Source organism: Ylistrum balloti, unplaced genomic scaffold (genome assembly GCF_031769215.1).
Source record: "Ylistrum balloti isolate Yb309-2 unplaced genomic scaffold, AGI_CSIRO_Ybal_v1 Utg370636, whole genome shotgun sequence".
Lineage (NCBI taxonomy): Eukaryota > Metazoa > Mollusca > Bivalvia > Pectinida > Pectinidae > Ylistrum > Ylistrum balloti.
Window position 1 is genome coordinate 189,934 of NW_026782388.1, and position 17,080 is coordinate 207,013.

At 36.6% G+C, this 17,080-nt stretch overlaps 1 protein-coding gene across 1 annotated transcript in view; it reads right to left on the reverse strand.

Moving 5' to 3' along the window:
* The window catches only part of LOC132557172 (alpha-1,3-mannosyl-glycoprotein 4-beta-N-acetylglucosaminyltransferase B-like), a 36,570-nt gene continuing 19,490 nt past the window's right edge, over positions 1–17,080 (reverse strand). Inside the window, exons 8-13 of the mRNA XM_060221667.1 lie at positions 6,027–6,141; positions 5,096–5,226; positions 4,550–4,657; positions 4,196–4,389; positions 625–886; positions 1–53 (exon numbers count right to left, since the gene is read on the reverse strand). Of these exons, the coding sequence (XP_060077650.1) occupies positions 21–53; positions 625–886; positions 4,196–4,389; positions 4,550–4,657; positions 5,096–5,226; positions 6,027–6,141 (843 nt within the window). The 3' untranslated portion in view covers positions 1–20. The remainder of the gene's footprint in view (positions 54–624; positions 887–4,195; positions 4,390–4,549; positions 4,658–5,095; positions 5,227–6,026; positions 6,142–17,080) is intronic.

Consider the following 17,080-nt stretch of genomic DNA (forward strand, 5'->3'; position numbering starts at 1 on the left):
GTCCTATCTCAAAAAGACTGTCAGCTACCAGACTCCCTGGTTTTTATGTGAACCTACAAAAGTAAAACAATAAATTAGTGACTGACAGAATTCTGTACACTTAATTGATAGACAAATTCATGACATATTAATCATTCTTAACAAAACTAGATGTTTTGCAGCAACATGAATGCCCCAGCCGCCGACCAAGTAGAAGTTTGGAACTTTTTTATATTTATTGGCTTTGTTAAGGGGTGTACTAATGAAGACCTACATGCAGACTCTATGGCAAAGAATCTTACATGAAACTAAAATTCTGCATGTAGATTTTTTGTTTATGTTTTTTTCTTAATTTCCCACTGGAATCAGGCAAGGCTCTAAAATCTTGATATCATTGTTTTTGTGAATGAAACTTTTTCTTAAAATTCTTGTAATTAATTGCCCATACCCAAATCAGAATTAAACCTGTGTATCATTATACAACAAGATACAAAATTACAGTTCTACATCTGTATCTGTTAAAGAGTATCTGAGTAGAAACGAAATTACAACAGAGTGACGGCCAAAGGTAAGATTACATGGCACCCATCATAAAGTGGCAGTGACATATATAGATCTTACTGTAAACGTCAGAGTGTTACCTACCTCGCTCAGAATGATCCAGTTTTTACTGTTAGCATGAACATGAAGTCTAATTTTTGATATCTTCCCAATGTCTGAGGGAAAAGTACAATCAGCGAGACCGTCCTCATCAAACCAACCCATGATGAAGAACCCGTCTAGTGTCTTTCGGATTCCATGTTGAATCAATTCATTCTCATCATCTGGGTTGTCTGGCATGATCTCAACACTTGTGTTATAGAATATATCTGCTATATGGGCAGGATTTCCACTTCTAAACAAAACACTGAAACACAATTTCACTTAGTAAGTAATCATGATAAATGTGATATTTCATAAAAGTCAAATATAAACGCAATAGAATTGTACCATGATCTTTCACACCATGAGAATCCTACCATGATGAGAATCCTACCACGATGAGAATACTACCACGATGAGAATCCTACCACGATGAGAATCCTACCACAATGAGAATCCTACCATGATGAGAATCCTACCACGATGAGAATCCTACCATGATGAGAATCCTACCACGATGAGAATCCTACCACGATGAGAATCCTACCATGATGAGAATCCTACCATGATGAGAATCCTACCACGATGAGAATCCTATCATGATGAGAATTCTACCACCATGAGAATCCTACCACGATGAGAACCCTACCATGATGAGAATCTTTCCACAATGAGAATCCTACCACGATGAGAATCCTACCATGATGAGAACCCTACCACGATGAAAATCCTACCACGATGAAAATCCTACCACGATGAGGATCCTACCACGATGAGAATCCTACCATGATGAGAATCCTACCACGATGAGAATCCTACCACGATGAGAATCCTACCACGATGAGAATCCTACCACGATGAGAATCCTACCATGATGAGTATCCTACCATGATGAGAATCCTACAATGATGAGAATCCTACCATGATGAGAATCCTACCATGATGAGAATCCTACCACGATGAGAATCCTACCACCCTGAGAATCCAACCACGATGAGAACCCTACCATGATGAGAATCTTTCCACAATGAGAATCCTACCACGATGAGAATCCTACCACGATGAGAATCCTATCATGATGAGAATCCTACCATGATGAGAATCCTACCGCCATGAGAATCCTACCAGGATGAGAACCCTACCATGATGAGAATCCTACCATGATGAGAATCCTACCGCCATGAGAATCCTACCAGGATGAGAACCCTACCACGATGTGAATCCTACCACGATGAGAATCCTACCACGATGTGAATCCTACCACCATGAGAATCCTACCATGATGAGAATCCTACCATGATGAGAATCCTACCACGATGAGAATCCTACCACGATGAGAATCCTACCACGATGAGAATCCTACCATGATGAGAATCCTACCATGATGTGAATCCTACCATGATGAGAATCCTACCATGATGAGAATCTTAACACGATGATAATCCTACCATGATGTGAATCCTACCATGATGTGAATCCTACCATGATGAGAATCCTACCATGATGAGAATCCTACCATGATGAGAATCTTAACACGATGAGAATCCTACCACGATGAGAATCCTACCATGATGAGAATCCTACCACGATGAGAATCCCACCACCATGAGAATCCTACCACCATGAGAATCCTACCACGATGAGGATCCTACCACGATGAGAATCCTACCATGATGAGAATCCTACCACGATGAGAATCCTACCACGATGAGAATCCTACCATGATGAGAATCCTACCACGATGAGAATCCTACCATGATGAGAATCCTACCATGATGAGAATCCTACCACGATGTGAATCCTACCATGATGAGAATCCTACCATGATGAGAATCCTACCACGATGAGAATCCTACCACGATGTGAATCCTACCATGATGAGAATCCTACCATGATGAGAATCCTACCACGATGAAAATCCTACCACGATGAGGATCCTACCACGATGAGAATCCTACCATGATGAGAACCCTACCACGATGAAAATCCTACCACGATGAAAATCCTACCACGATGAGAATCCTACCACGATGAGAATCCTACCACGATGAGAATCCTACCACGATGAGAATCCTACCACGATGAGAATCCTACCACGATGTGAATCCTACCATGATGGGGATCCTACCAAGATGATAATCCTACCACGATGAGAATCCCACCACCATGAGAATCCTACCACCATGAGAATCCTACCACGATGAGAATCCTACCACAATGAGAATCTTACCACGATGTGAATCCTACCATGATGAGAATCTTAACACGATGATAATCCTATCATGATGAGAATCCTACCATGATGAGAATCTTAACACGATGAGAATCCTACCATGATGAGAATCTTAACACGATGTGAATCCTACCACGATGTGAATCCTACCATGATGAGAATCCTACCACGATGTGAATCCTACCATGATGAGAATCTTAACACGATGATAATCCTATCATGATGAGAATCCTACCATGATGAGAATTCTACCACGATGAGAATCCTATGATGAGAATCCTACCATGATGAGAATCCTACCATGATGAGAATCCTACCACGATGAAAATCCTACCACGATGAGGATCCTACCACGATGAGAATCACAATGAAAATCCTACCACAATGAAAATCCTACCACAATGAAAATCCTACCACGATGAGAATCCTACCACGATGAGAATCCTACCATGATGAGAATCCTACCACGATGAGAATCCTACCACGATTTCCACAATGAGAATCCTATGATGATGAAAATCCTACCATGATGATAATCTTAACACGATGATAATCCTACCATGATGAGAATCCTACCATCATGAGAATCCTACCATGATGTGAATCCTACCATGATGAGAATCTTAACACGATGATAATCCTACCATGATGAGAATCCTACCATGATGAGAATCCTACCATGATGAGAATCCTACCATGATGAGAATCCTACCATGATGAGAATCCTACCATGTTGAAAATCCTATCAGGATGAGAATTCTACCATGATGAGAATCCTATGATAAGAATCCTACTATGATGAGAATCTTTCCACAATGAGAATCCTACCATGATGAGAATCCTACCATGTTGAAAATCCAATGAGAATCCTATGATGATGAAAATCCTACCATGATGAGAATCCTATGATAAGAATCCTACCATGATGAGAATCCTACCATGATGAGAATCCTACCATGATGAGAATTCTACCACGATGAGAATCCTATGATGAGAATCCTACCATGATGAGAATCCTACCACGATGAGAATCCTATGATGAGAATCCTACCATGATGAGAATCCTACCATGATGAGAATCCTATGATGAGAATCCTACCATGATGAGAATCCTATGATGAGAATCCTTCCATGATAAGAATCCTATCATGATGAGAATCTTTCCACAATGAGAATCCTATGATGATGAAAATCCTACCATGATGAGAATCCTATGATAAGAATCCTACCATGATGAGAATCCTTGGTTGGAATCACAATAAACTATGACAGTGTTGGAATCACAATAAACTATGACAATGGTTGAATCACAGAAAACTGAAGATAGAATTGACAGCTTACCCATCAAGCTCCATTGGAGTTTTGAATTTAATGTTGATCAAGTCTCCGTTCTTTGGTTCTGTGGCCCAGAAAATATCTTGGCCAATATAAGCTTTCTGGAATGAATACTTCTGGTACATCTTCAGACTAGAAGTTAGGTCTGCGCTGGGGTTAGCATGTGCTCGATGAAGCATTTGTTTACCAAAATCTTTGTCCTGAAACACGCAGTATTACATAAGTAAAAGTTGAAACACAAAGTCTTATTAAATGGGATCCTTATGTGTCAATTATCTAATTATAAGGTGAGATGGTACTGAATTATATCAGTCTATTCAGGCAATGAGTATTTCCCTATGTTTATTCCGTTACACTGACCTTCAGCTTCTGTACTTTGCCCTTGAGAGACGACTTCATCCCCACATGTTGGAACAGTGATGGCTTGTACCGCCTCCTCACAGTCGCCTTCATTCTGGTACAATGACGCTGTATAGAAACAAAAATACAACACTGAAGCTGCTAATTTATTTTGTAATGGTTGATGAAAAAAAAAATTAGAATTCAAATCACAAACTCTCTTAATATACTTAACCTCTTTTGAATAGTAAATTTACTTAATCATGTATATGAACAATGCATGATACACTTATATTATACCTATTGAATATATAGCCTACTTCAAAAACATTCTTTCTTTTTAAGATGGAAGTATTTTTGAAGATACAAATGTTTTTAAATAAGAAATGTTTATAATAAATTTATTTAGTTCTATGAAATGCAGAAAGCAAATATCATCAGCTGCACTTGTTGATGTTTACTTGATGTACATGCACATGTGTTTGTTGTTTACTGGTATTGGTCTCCAGTTTAGCTACAAACATCTCTGGCAAAACTATTAAATTTTAGAGTAGATGATGAACCTACCGAGTCCTTTTCTGGGTTACAGACTTTCACCGACAGAAGATAGTCCAGTAACCAATCAATGGGCTTGTCTCGATGGAACATGAGGAAAAACTCAACTACCAGTGGCAGATCTACTGACTTGAACATTTTACCTGGAAAAATAATCACCATTTTATGAGTTTACAAAAAGATCTGGACACCAGGACTGGTTCATTTGTATCTTGAACGTTCCGTCCACAGTTTCTAAGATAATGTAACAAAAGGTCTGACTTCCATAGAAAACAATACCGTATACCATTTTCTAAAAAGTTTCTCTTGTCAAATTGAAATTCTATAATATTCTTATAGTCTATCAGTCATTATGAACATTTGCTGAACATGAAGATCAGTACGTATCCACTTGTCAAGATTTTCAACAGTTGGCTAAAGCTAACGGCATATTTTTAAAGTTTTCTCTTGTAATTTCAATTTTCAAGCACTTTCTTATGATTTTTATTAACTCTTGAAAAGAACCCATAAGGCCCATGCCAGTCATCTGGTTTAATAAGATTTATAGCTAAAATAATGTTTGTATCGGTTTTTTTTTTTTTTTTTTGGGGGGGGGTTTAGGAATAATACTTTGCAGGATGAAAAATCTGTAATCTGCCTTAAGCAGAAACTTTTAGGTTCATGTTCCAGACTAAAATTTTACCAAAAACATTTTAAATATAGAATGATTTGAAAAAAAAAGTAGTTCTTCTGTGCCGACTGGGCCTCATTCCTTCTGTAAGACAAGATTAGATCCTCTTTTTACAAAATGTACATGAAATTGATTGCCTTTCACACATCAGAATGGCAAAAAAGATATTGATATATTTTGTAGTAATGGAGTTGGCACTTTTAATCCCAAGCAGCCTAGACAACATATCAATTCAACAGGTAGAGTCTCCTTTAAAACTTTCCAATGAATTACCAATGAATCCAAGAGCAGAGAACTCCAACAGCATCCATTCCTCTGTATGTTGTTGTTCAGCAAACTTTTTCATGATGGAGAAATACCCCGGTTTTGCAATGACATCATCTTCAAGCTTTAATAGTAAAATGATTGGAAAATTTAAAAGAAGCACAAATATTATAGAATTAAATTATGTTTTATTATCTTGATCTTTTGATACTGTTACTTAAATTTTCTTACGTTATTCACTAAGCTCTGCATTGACCATAAACAAGGTCTTGGCAAGTTATCGGCAAAAACAATAATTCAATAAGCAAAATTTACAATAATCAGCCAATGCAAATATCATTGAAGAAATAAAAAGCAAACAAAGACATATTGGCACTATTGCATTCACACATGCTAAAACCAGAACACAAATAATGTGACTTAGATTTCAAAGAAACTGCATGTATAATGCTTAAAGTTTTTATAGTAATTAAGTAAGACTTTTCAAGAAAATAATATTTGCTTATTAAGATGAATGTGTCAAATACAGTTAAAGTTAAGCTAATTTTAGTATTGCTAAAATAATATCTCGCTTAGATTGTACAAAAAAATTTATATGCATGGAATTTGAATAGGTTTTTCTGACAATTAAATACAATAAACTGAAGTGCATGGAAAATGTACTGTAGTCTGAACAGCAGTCCACGTGAATAAAGAATGAAAATAATACAGCATTGTTCACCAAATCTTTAGAAAAAATAAAGATAAATCTCAGAGCTAAAAAACAAACAGCAGTCCACGTGAATAAATAAAGAAAATAATAAAGCATTGTTCATCAAATCTTTAGAAAAAATAAAGATAAATCTGATATTTAAAGAAAATACATTAAAGAAAAACAAACAGGGAGAACCAGTTCAGTAGAGCTAATAATCAGGGAGAAATAAGGTCAACAAAAACAGTTAGGTCTGTTCAACAATCAGGGAAAACAGTAGAGCTAGGTCTGTCAACAAACAGGGAAAACAGTAGAGCTAGGTCTGTCAATAAACAGGGGAACAGTAACAGTAGAGCTATGTCTGTCAAGAAATCAGGGAAAACAGTAGAGCTATGTCTGTCAACAACAGGGAAAACAGTAGAGCTAGGTCTGTCAACAACAGGGAAAACAGTAGAGCTAGGTCTGTCAACAAACAGGGAAAACATTAGAGCTAGGTCTGTCAACAAACAGGGAAAACAGTAGAGCTAGGTCTGTCAACAAACAGGGAAAACAGTAGAGCTAGGTCTGTGCAGCTAGGTCTGTCAACAATCAGGGAAAACAGTAGAGCTAGGTCTGTCAACAATCAGGGAAAACAGTAGAGCTAGGTCTGTCAACAATCAGGGAAAACAGTAGAGCTAGGTCTGTCAACAATCAGGGAAAACAGTAGAGCTAGGTCTGTCAACAAACAGGGAAAACAGTAGAGCTAGGTCTGTCAATAAACAGGGAGAACAGTAGAGCTATGTCTGTCAACAATCAGGGAAAACAGTAGAGCTAGGTCTGTCAACAATCAGGGAAAACAGTAGAGCTAGGTCTGTCAACGAACAGGGAAAACAGTAGAGCTAGGCCTGTCAACAATCAGGGAAAACAGTAGAGCTAGGTCTGTCAACAAACAGGGAAAACAGTAGAGCTAGGTCTGTCAACAAACAGGGAAAACAGTAGAGCTAGGTCTGTCAACAATCAGGGAAAACAGTAGAGCTAGGTCTGTCAACAATCAGGGAAAACAGTAGAACTAGGTCTGTCAACAAACAGGGAAAACAGTAGAGCTAGGTCTGTCAACAAACAGGGAAAACAGTAGAGCTAGGTCTGTCAACAAACAGGGAAAACAGTAGAGCTAGGTCTGTCAACAATCAGGGAAAACAGTAGAGCTAGGTCTGTCAATAAACAGGGAGAACAGTAGAGCTATGTCTGTCAACAATCAGGGAAAACAGTAGAGCTAGGTCTGTCAACAATCAGGGAAAACAGTAGAGCTAGGTCTGTCAACAATAAGGAAAAACAGTAGAGCTAGGTCTGTCAATAAACAGGGAGAACAGTAGAGCTATGTCTGTCAACAATCAGGGAAAACAGTAGAGCTAGGTCTGTCAACAAACAGGGAAAACAGTAGAGCTAGGTCTGTCAATAAACAGGGAGAACAGTAGAGCTAGGTCTGTCAACAATCAGGGAAAACAGTAGAGCTAGGTCTGTCAACAAACAGGGAAAACAGTAGAGCTAGGTCTGTCAACAAACAGGGAAAACAGTAGAGCTAGGTCTGTCAACAAACAGGGAAAACAGTAGAGCTAGGTCTGTCAACAAGGTCTGTCAACAATCGGGAAAACAGTAGAGCTAGGTCTGTCAACAATCAGGGAAAACAGTAGAGCTAGGTCTGTCAACAATCAGGGAAAACAGTAGAGCTAGGTCTGTCAACAAACAGGGAAAACAGTAGAACTAGGTCTGTCAACAATCAGGGAAAACAGTAGAGCTAGGTCTGTCAACAAATCAGGGAAAACAGTAGAGCTAGGTCTGTCAACAAACAGGGAAAACAGAAGAGCTAGGTCTGTCAACAAACAGGGAAAACAGTAGAGCTAGGTCTGTCAACAGGTCTGTCAACAATCAGGGAAAACAGTAGAGCTAGGTCTGTCAACAAACAGGGAAAACAGTAGAGCTAGGTCTGTCAACAATCAGGGAAAACAGTAGAACTAGGTCTGTAAACAATCAGGGAAAACAGTAGAGCTAGGTCTGTCAACAAACAGGGAAAACGGGAAAACAGTAGAGCTAGGTCTGTCAACAATCAGGGAAAACAGTAGAGCTAGGTCTGTCAACAAACAGGGAAAACAGTAGAGCTAAACAGGGAAAACAGTAGAGCTAGGTCTGTCAACAAACAGGGAAAACAGTAGAGCTAGGTCTGTCAAACAACAGGGAAAACAGTCAACAAACAGGGAAAACAGTAGAGCTAGGTCTGTCAATAAACAGGGAAAACAGTAGATCTAGGTCTGTAAACAATCCGGGAAAACATTAGAGCTAGGTCTGTCAACAATCAGGGAAAACAGTAGAGCTAGGTCTGAAAACAGGGTAGAGCTAGGTCTGTCAACAAACAGGGAAAACAGTAGAGCTAGGTCTGTCAACAAACAGGGAAAACAGTAGAGCTAGGTCTGTCAACAAACAGGGAAAACAGTAGAGCTAGGTCTGTCAAGGTCAATCAGGGAAAACAGTAGAGCTAGGTCTGTCAACAAACAGGGAAAACAGTAGAGCTAGGTCTGTCAACAAACAGGGAAAACAGTAGAGCTAGGTCTGTCAACAATCAGGGAAAACAGAAGAGCTATGTCTGTCAACAATCAGGGAAAACAGTAGAGCTAGGTCTGTCAACAATCAGGGAAAACAAACTAGGTCTGAAAACAGTAGAGCTAGGTCTGTCAACAATCAGGGAAAACAGTCTGTCTGTCAACAACAGGGAAAACAGTAGAGCTAGGTCTGTCAACAAACAGGGAAAACAGTAGAACTAGGTCTGTCAACAAACAGGGAAAACAGTAGAGCTAGGTCTGTCAACAATCAGGGAAAACAGTAGAGCTAGGTCTGTCAACAATCAGGGAAAACAGTAGAGCTAGTTCTGTCAACAAACAGGGAAAACAGTAGAACTAGGTCTGTCAACAAACAGGGAAAACAGTAGAGCTAGGTCTGTCAACAAACAGGGAAAACAGTAGAGCTAGGCCTGTCAACAATCAGGGAAAACAGTAGAGCTAGGTCTGTCAACAAACAGGGAAAACAGTAGAGCTAGGTCTCAACAAACAGGGAAAACAACAATCAGGGAAAACAATCAGGGAAAACAGTAGAGCTAGGTCTGTCAACAAACAGGGAAAACAGTAGAGCTAGGTCTGTCAATAAACAGGGAAAACAGTAGAACTAGGTCTGTCAACAAACAGGGAAAACAGTAGAGCTAGGTCTGTCAACAAACAGGGAAAACAGTAGAGCTAGGTCTGTCAACAAACAGGGAAAACAGTAGAGCTAGGTCTGTCAACAAACAGGGAAAACAGTAGAGCTAGGTCTGTCAACAAACAGGGAAAACAGTAGAGCTAGGTCTGTCAACAAACAGGGAGAACAGTAGAGCTATGTCTGTCAACAATCAGGGAAAACAGTAGAGCTAGGTCTGTCAACAAACAGGAAAAACAGTAGAACTAGGTCTGTCAACAAATGGGGAAAACATTAGAGCTAGGTCTGTCAACAATCAGGGAAAACAGTAGAGCTAGGTCTGTTAACAAACAGGGAAAACAGTAAAGCTAGGCCTGTCAATAAACGGGGAAAACAGTAGAGCTAGGTCTGTCAATAAACAGGGAAAACAGTAGAACTAGGTCTGTCAACAAACAGGGAAAACAGCTGAGCTAGGTCTGTCAACAAACAGGGAAAACAGTAGAGCTAGGTCTGTCAACAAACAGGGAAAACAGTAAAGCTAGGTTTGTCTGTGAACAGGGAAAACAGTAGAGCTAGGTCTGTCAACAATCAGGGAAAACATTAGAGCTAGGTCTGTCAACAATCAGGGAAAACAGTAGAACTAGGTCTGTCAACAATCAGGGAAAACAGTAGAACTAGGTCTGTCAACAATCAGGGAAAACAGTAGAGCTAGGTCTGTCAACAAACAGGGAAAACAGTAGAACTAGGTCTGTCAACAAACAGGGAAAACAGTAGAACTAGGTCTGTCAACAATCAGGGAAAACAGTAGAACTAGGTCTGTAAACAATCAGGGAAAACAGTAGAGCTAGGTCTGTCAACAAACAGGAAAAACAGTAGAACTAGGTCTGTCAACAAACAGGGAAAACAGTAGAACTAGGTCTGTCAACAAACAGGGAAAACAGTAGAACTAGGTCTGTCTGATGAAGACCATAAACAATATAACATAGAACATAAAGAGACAATGACAATGTTATTGAGAGAGAATCCCTTTTTGACAGGCTAAGAGGTCTCCCAAAGATTTGATTTGAAAAAGAAAATAAAGAAAAGAAAACAAAATTTACAAGGAATTTCCATGATGTAAGGTTCTAATCACAAATTGTTAATCTATACTAAAATAATCTAGTTATATTGTGGGCATCTTAAATACAGTGTCATATAACAAAAAATTACTGACTCTTTTCAGTATTTGTTAACCTTAAAATTCCCTTCAACCTGCAGTCTCAGGGGATGCCACATTTCTGAGGTCAACAAATATTGTTGAAAAGAAAAAAACATATTTATGCTTTATCAAATTTAATGACAAAATCAAGGACAGGCATAAAACTATAACGTAATTATATCATCAACACAATTAAAATGTTTATTCATTTTTTGTCAACAGTCTATCAACTAAATTTCCACCATCCTAGGTATATTGACTATGAACAAATGAGGACACCAACTTTACTGTCAGAGTATAAGAATATGTGACAGGCATTTCAAAAATTTAGTTTGATATTAATTTATGAAATGAAATTATTGAAGTGTTTTAATCTTCATTTTGTATTAAAAAAAATCTATTAAAATTCAATCTTAAAAGGAAAAAAAATATATATATATATACGAGACATTGTCCATGTACATTTAAGTGACATTCAGTTGATCTGGGGTTAGGGAACTGCTTTCATGTTTTTACCTAAACTCTTGCCTTACAATAAAACTTTGTGTTGTTCCTGTTTTACTTTGTAAATCATAAGCAAGAGGATGTCACAAAATAGTTCAGCTATGATTACTTGTATTTTTACATCAAAAATTGATAACAGAATGATGGACTTCGTATGAGAGTTATCTCCCTTTATCTTCTATTTCAGTTGCTGAAGATTTCTTTGTAAATAGCTTTCAATTAATTAAGCTCCTACACCGAAGTTATATCTTATCGAAGTCACACAAGCCAAATTATAACTCTGTTTTGTTAGCCATAGGTATTTACTATCTGTGGAATTTTCCTATCTGTGGAATCAACACCTTGTGAGGAATTTTAAGTGTCGGATTATTTAACTATGAAAAGATGCTGTAACAATGGAAATAGAGAGAGAAGACGTTATCACATAGTAGATCTAAGTTTGTTTTAGTTCTAACTCCATAAATAATGAAAAGGCTTAAAAAAAACTGAGTCAAATCTTTCAGCAATATTACTGTACAGTCTATCACCTCCGAATACCATTCAGTAAAGATCCTGTCAAAAATTATGTGACAAGCTTTTAACATGGACCATACACTGACTTAAAGTGATTTAGATGTAATAACGCAATAATAATCATGAAATGAGCGACTTTTATTTTTAAATACTTGAAGGTAAAATCTCATCATGAAACTGACTCTGTATATGACTGGAAACGTAGCTAGTAGCTGAATCGACTGAAAGTCATAAACTGTTATAAAATTTATGTTCATTTATGTTAATTTACAAAACATGAATAAGTTTCTGTATGTAAAGTTTCATTTCAATAACCATTTTTATGTGTTTATAAAACTCAGAAAGTGCTCACCCTTTTACAATATTAGTTGTACTAGTCACGGTAAGAGTGAAAACCGCAAACTATATCCCAGTCACTATGTTGATGATTAATCAGAGAACTATTCCTGTCACCAGTTAAACTACGAGCATGCAATAAGACGATCAAACACAACAAAATTAAAATCTTTAGTCCATAACGTGTTACTGATTAATACAAATTTTAGAAATAACAAAAGAAAAGGAAAAATATTCTTAACTAAATTAGTATATTAAAACCAAACAAAACGACAACAATAAACCATAATTTTTCATGTAAAACAGTGTTACAGAGATTTGCCTACTTAATGAGTGATAAATTCAATAAAATTATACACAGATTCATCTACTGTTTATCCTTGTGATATATTTTGGATTATTCATACTTACAGTTGTTCAATGTTTTCCCTTCATTTAAAATATCACATATGATTCACCTATTGTGAGCTCCACTGGTGAGCTTTTTCTAGATCTACATATGATGTAACACTGGATATCGTTCACTAGTATTGCATAATACTGTAACATTATTGGTGAAAAAAGAAGTAGTAAAAAGCAAAAACAGCATGAACCACAACACTGCATTTACCAGGAAACGATGGTGGGGTTTAACAGCTGAAAGCAACAGTTGATTCATAAACATACTCTATCAACACAATGTCTATCACATAAGCATTGCTCTGCCAGGTCAAAGGTCATACACTGTCATTACAAAGTATCAATGTTATCATAATTATTTTGTAAAAATGTTCTTGATATCTAATTTCATAAAACTGATTTATTACAGGTGTTGCAAATAATTTTTAAAAAAATCTAAAAAAAACCGCAAAAAGACACACAATGTTATAGATTGTTGGTGCAGTCACCTAACCACCTGCATTCAGGTTTGATACTCTTTAATCAAGATGGTTTTTATTGATTTATTTTAACTGAACTGTGAAATATAAAGAAAAAATTGTGTGCTATACAATACAGTATATGACCTGGAGAGTTGACAGCGTTCTGCATTTACTTACAGATATGCACCTAACAGATATTTATTTACCAACTTACATTACTAAACAGGCAAAAATATAGTGTTACACATTCATCACATGATTCTGTCACAATATTCTATCAATATACTCCTGTTGTATTTTTGTAAAAAAAATCACGGACTGTAACATTTAGTGACCTCTTAAAATGATGATCAAATCATATCACATTGCTACTGCATATTATGCTATTATGTAACAATGAAAACAAGAAATTTTTTTTTTTTTCTGTTTTGCAAAATTTTTATCATGTGATGAAAAGGATCTTAAATTTGTTCACATTTCATATTGATTGATGAAAATTATTTTGAATTTTCATTTCAGCTGTTAGAAGGTCGCTGAATGAAAAATTCCAAGATTATTTTCATCAATGACATATAAAATAGAAACACATCTAAGACCTTATAAATAACTAGGACAAATGAAGTGCTACTAAAATCTATGTTTTCTACAATTCATACCTGAAGAAACATGATATCCGCTAATGAATATTCATAAGGTAAACACATGCACACTACATGGGGTAAAGGGTAGGTTTAGGTATCAATCACAAAATTGGTGATAAAAACTATATCATAATGTGTTGTGAATGCAATATAAAAAGCTAGTGCCAAAACAAATCTTCAAATATTCCTTCCATGTCATAATATTTTACATCACAATTAAAAAATTCAAGATCGTTGCTTGTAGTAATAAACAAATTATTTTCAAGGATTCAGCATACATCAGAGCCTGACGTTAATCACAATAGAGTTAGATATGGGAGGAACATATTATGTCCTGTAATATATCGTTACAGGCAAAAGGGTGGATTTTTTAAAATGTAGTACATGTAATATTTTCGGGGGATATTGTATGAAGATGCTGTTGAATCGTACACAATATGAACCTGATGAATTAAATGTTTTCAAATTAAACTGATGAATTCAACCAATCATCAATAGTAGTTAGAGTCTGCATGTGATTATCAGAAGATCTGTAATTATATGTAGATTTGTGGGATGGCTAAATACAGCATGACCATTAAATACTGTTCAATACCATTTTACACATTACTAAGACATGACCTACACATTACTGAGACTTGACCTACATATTACCAAGACTTGACCTACACATTACTGAGACTTGATCTACACATTACTGAGACTTGACCTACATTTCACTAAGACTTGACCTACATATTACCAAGACTTGACCTCACATTAGTAAGACTTAATCATTGTTAAGACTTTGCCTACATATTACCAAGACTTAACATTCACTTTACCAAGACTTGACTATCATCATGTCTTGACCTACATTCTACTCTAAGACTTGACTTACACTTTACCAAGACTTGACTATCATCATGTCTTGACCTACATTCTACTCTAAGACTTGACTTACACTTTACTAAGACTTGACTATCATCATGTCTTGACCTACATTCTACTCTAAGACTTGACTTACACTTTACCAAGACTTCACTATCATCATGTCTTGACCTACATTCTACTCTAAGACTTGACTTACACTTTACCAAGACTTCACTATCATCATGTCTTGACCTACATTCTACTCTAAGACTTGACTTACACTTTACTAAGACTTGACTATCATCATGTCTTGACCTACATTCTACTCTAAGACTTGACTTACACTTTACCAAGACTTCACTATCATCATGTCTTGACCTACATTCTACTCTAAGACTTGACTTTCACTTTACTAAGACTTGACTATCATCATGTCTTGACCTACATTCTACTCTAAGACTTGACTTACACTTTACTAAGACTTGATCATCATCATGTCTTGACCTACATTCTACTCTAAGACTTGACTTTCACTTTACTAAGACTTGACTATCATCATGTCTTGACCTACATTCTACTCTAAGACTTGACTTACACTTTACCAAGACTTGACTATCATCATGTCTTGACCTACATTCTACTCTAAGACTTGACTTACACTTTACCAAGACTTGACTATCATCATGTCTTGACCTACATTCTACTCTAAGACTTGACTTACACTTTACTAAGACTTGACTATCATCATGTCTTGACCTACATTCTACTCTAAGACTTGACTTACACTTTACCAAGACTTCACTATCATCATGTCTTGACCTACATTCTACTCTAAGACTTGACTTACACTTTACCAAGACTTCACTATCATCATGTCTTGACCTACATTCTACTCTAAGACTTGACTTACACTTTACTAAGACTTGACTATCATCATGTCTTGACCTACATTCTACTCTAAGACTTGACTTACACTTTACCAAGACTTCACTATCATCATGTCTTGACCTACATTCTACTCTAAGATTTGACTTTCACTTTACTAAGACTTGACTATCATCATGTCTTGACCTACATTCTACTCTAAGACTTGACTTACACTTTACCAAGACTTGACTATCATCATGTCTTGACCTACATTCTACTCTAAGACTTGACTTACACTTTACCAAGACTTGACTATCATCATGTCTTGACCTACATTCTACTCTAAGACTTGACTTACACTTTACCAAGACTTGACTATCATCATGTCTTGACCTACATTCTACTCTAAGACTTGACTTACACTTTACCAAGACTTGACTATCATCATGTCTTGACCTACATTCTACTCTAAGACTTGACTTACACTTTACCAAGACTTCACTATCATCATGTCTTGACCTACATTCTACTCTAAGACTTGACTTACACTTTACTAAGACTTGACTATCATCATGTCTTGACCTACATTCTACTCTAAGACTTGACTTACACTTTACCAAGACTTGACTATCATCATGTCTTGACCTACATTCTACTCTAAGACTTGACTTACACTTTACCAAGACTTCACTATCATCATGTCTTGACCTACATTCTACTCTAAGACTTGACTTACACTTTACTAAGACTTGACTATCATCATGTCTTGACCTACATTCTACTCTAAGACTTGACTTACACTTTACCAAGACTTCACTATCATCATGTCTTGACCTACATTCTACTCTAAGACTTGACTTTCACTTTACTAAGACTTGACTATCATCATGTCTTGACCTACATTCTACTCTAAGACTTGACTTACACTTTACCAAGACTTGACTATCATCATGTCTTGACCTACATTCTACTCTAAGACTTGACTTACACTTTACTAAGACTTGACTATCATCATGTCTTGACCTACATTCTACTCTAAGACTTGACTTACACTTTACTAAGACTTGACTATCATCATGTCTTGACCTACATTCTACTCTAAGACTTGACTTACACTTTACCAAGACTTCACTATCATCATGTCTTGACCTACATTCTACTCTAAGACTTGACTTTCACTTTACTAAGACTTGACTATCATCATGTCTTGACCTACATTCTACTCTAAGACTTGACTTACACTTTACCAAGACTTGACTATCATCATGTCTTGACCTACATTCTACTCTAAGACTTGACTTACACTTTACCAAGACTTGACTATCATCATGTCTTGACCTACATTCTACTCTAAGACTTGACTTACACTTTACCAAGACTTGACTATCATCATGTCTTGACCT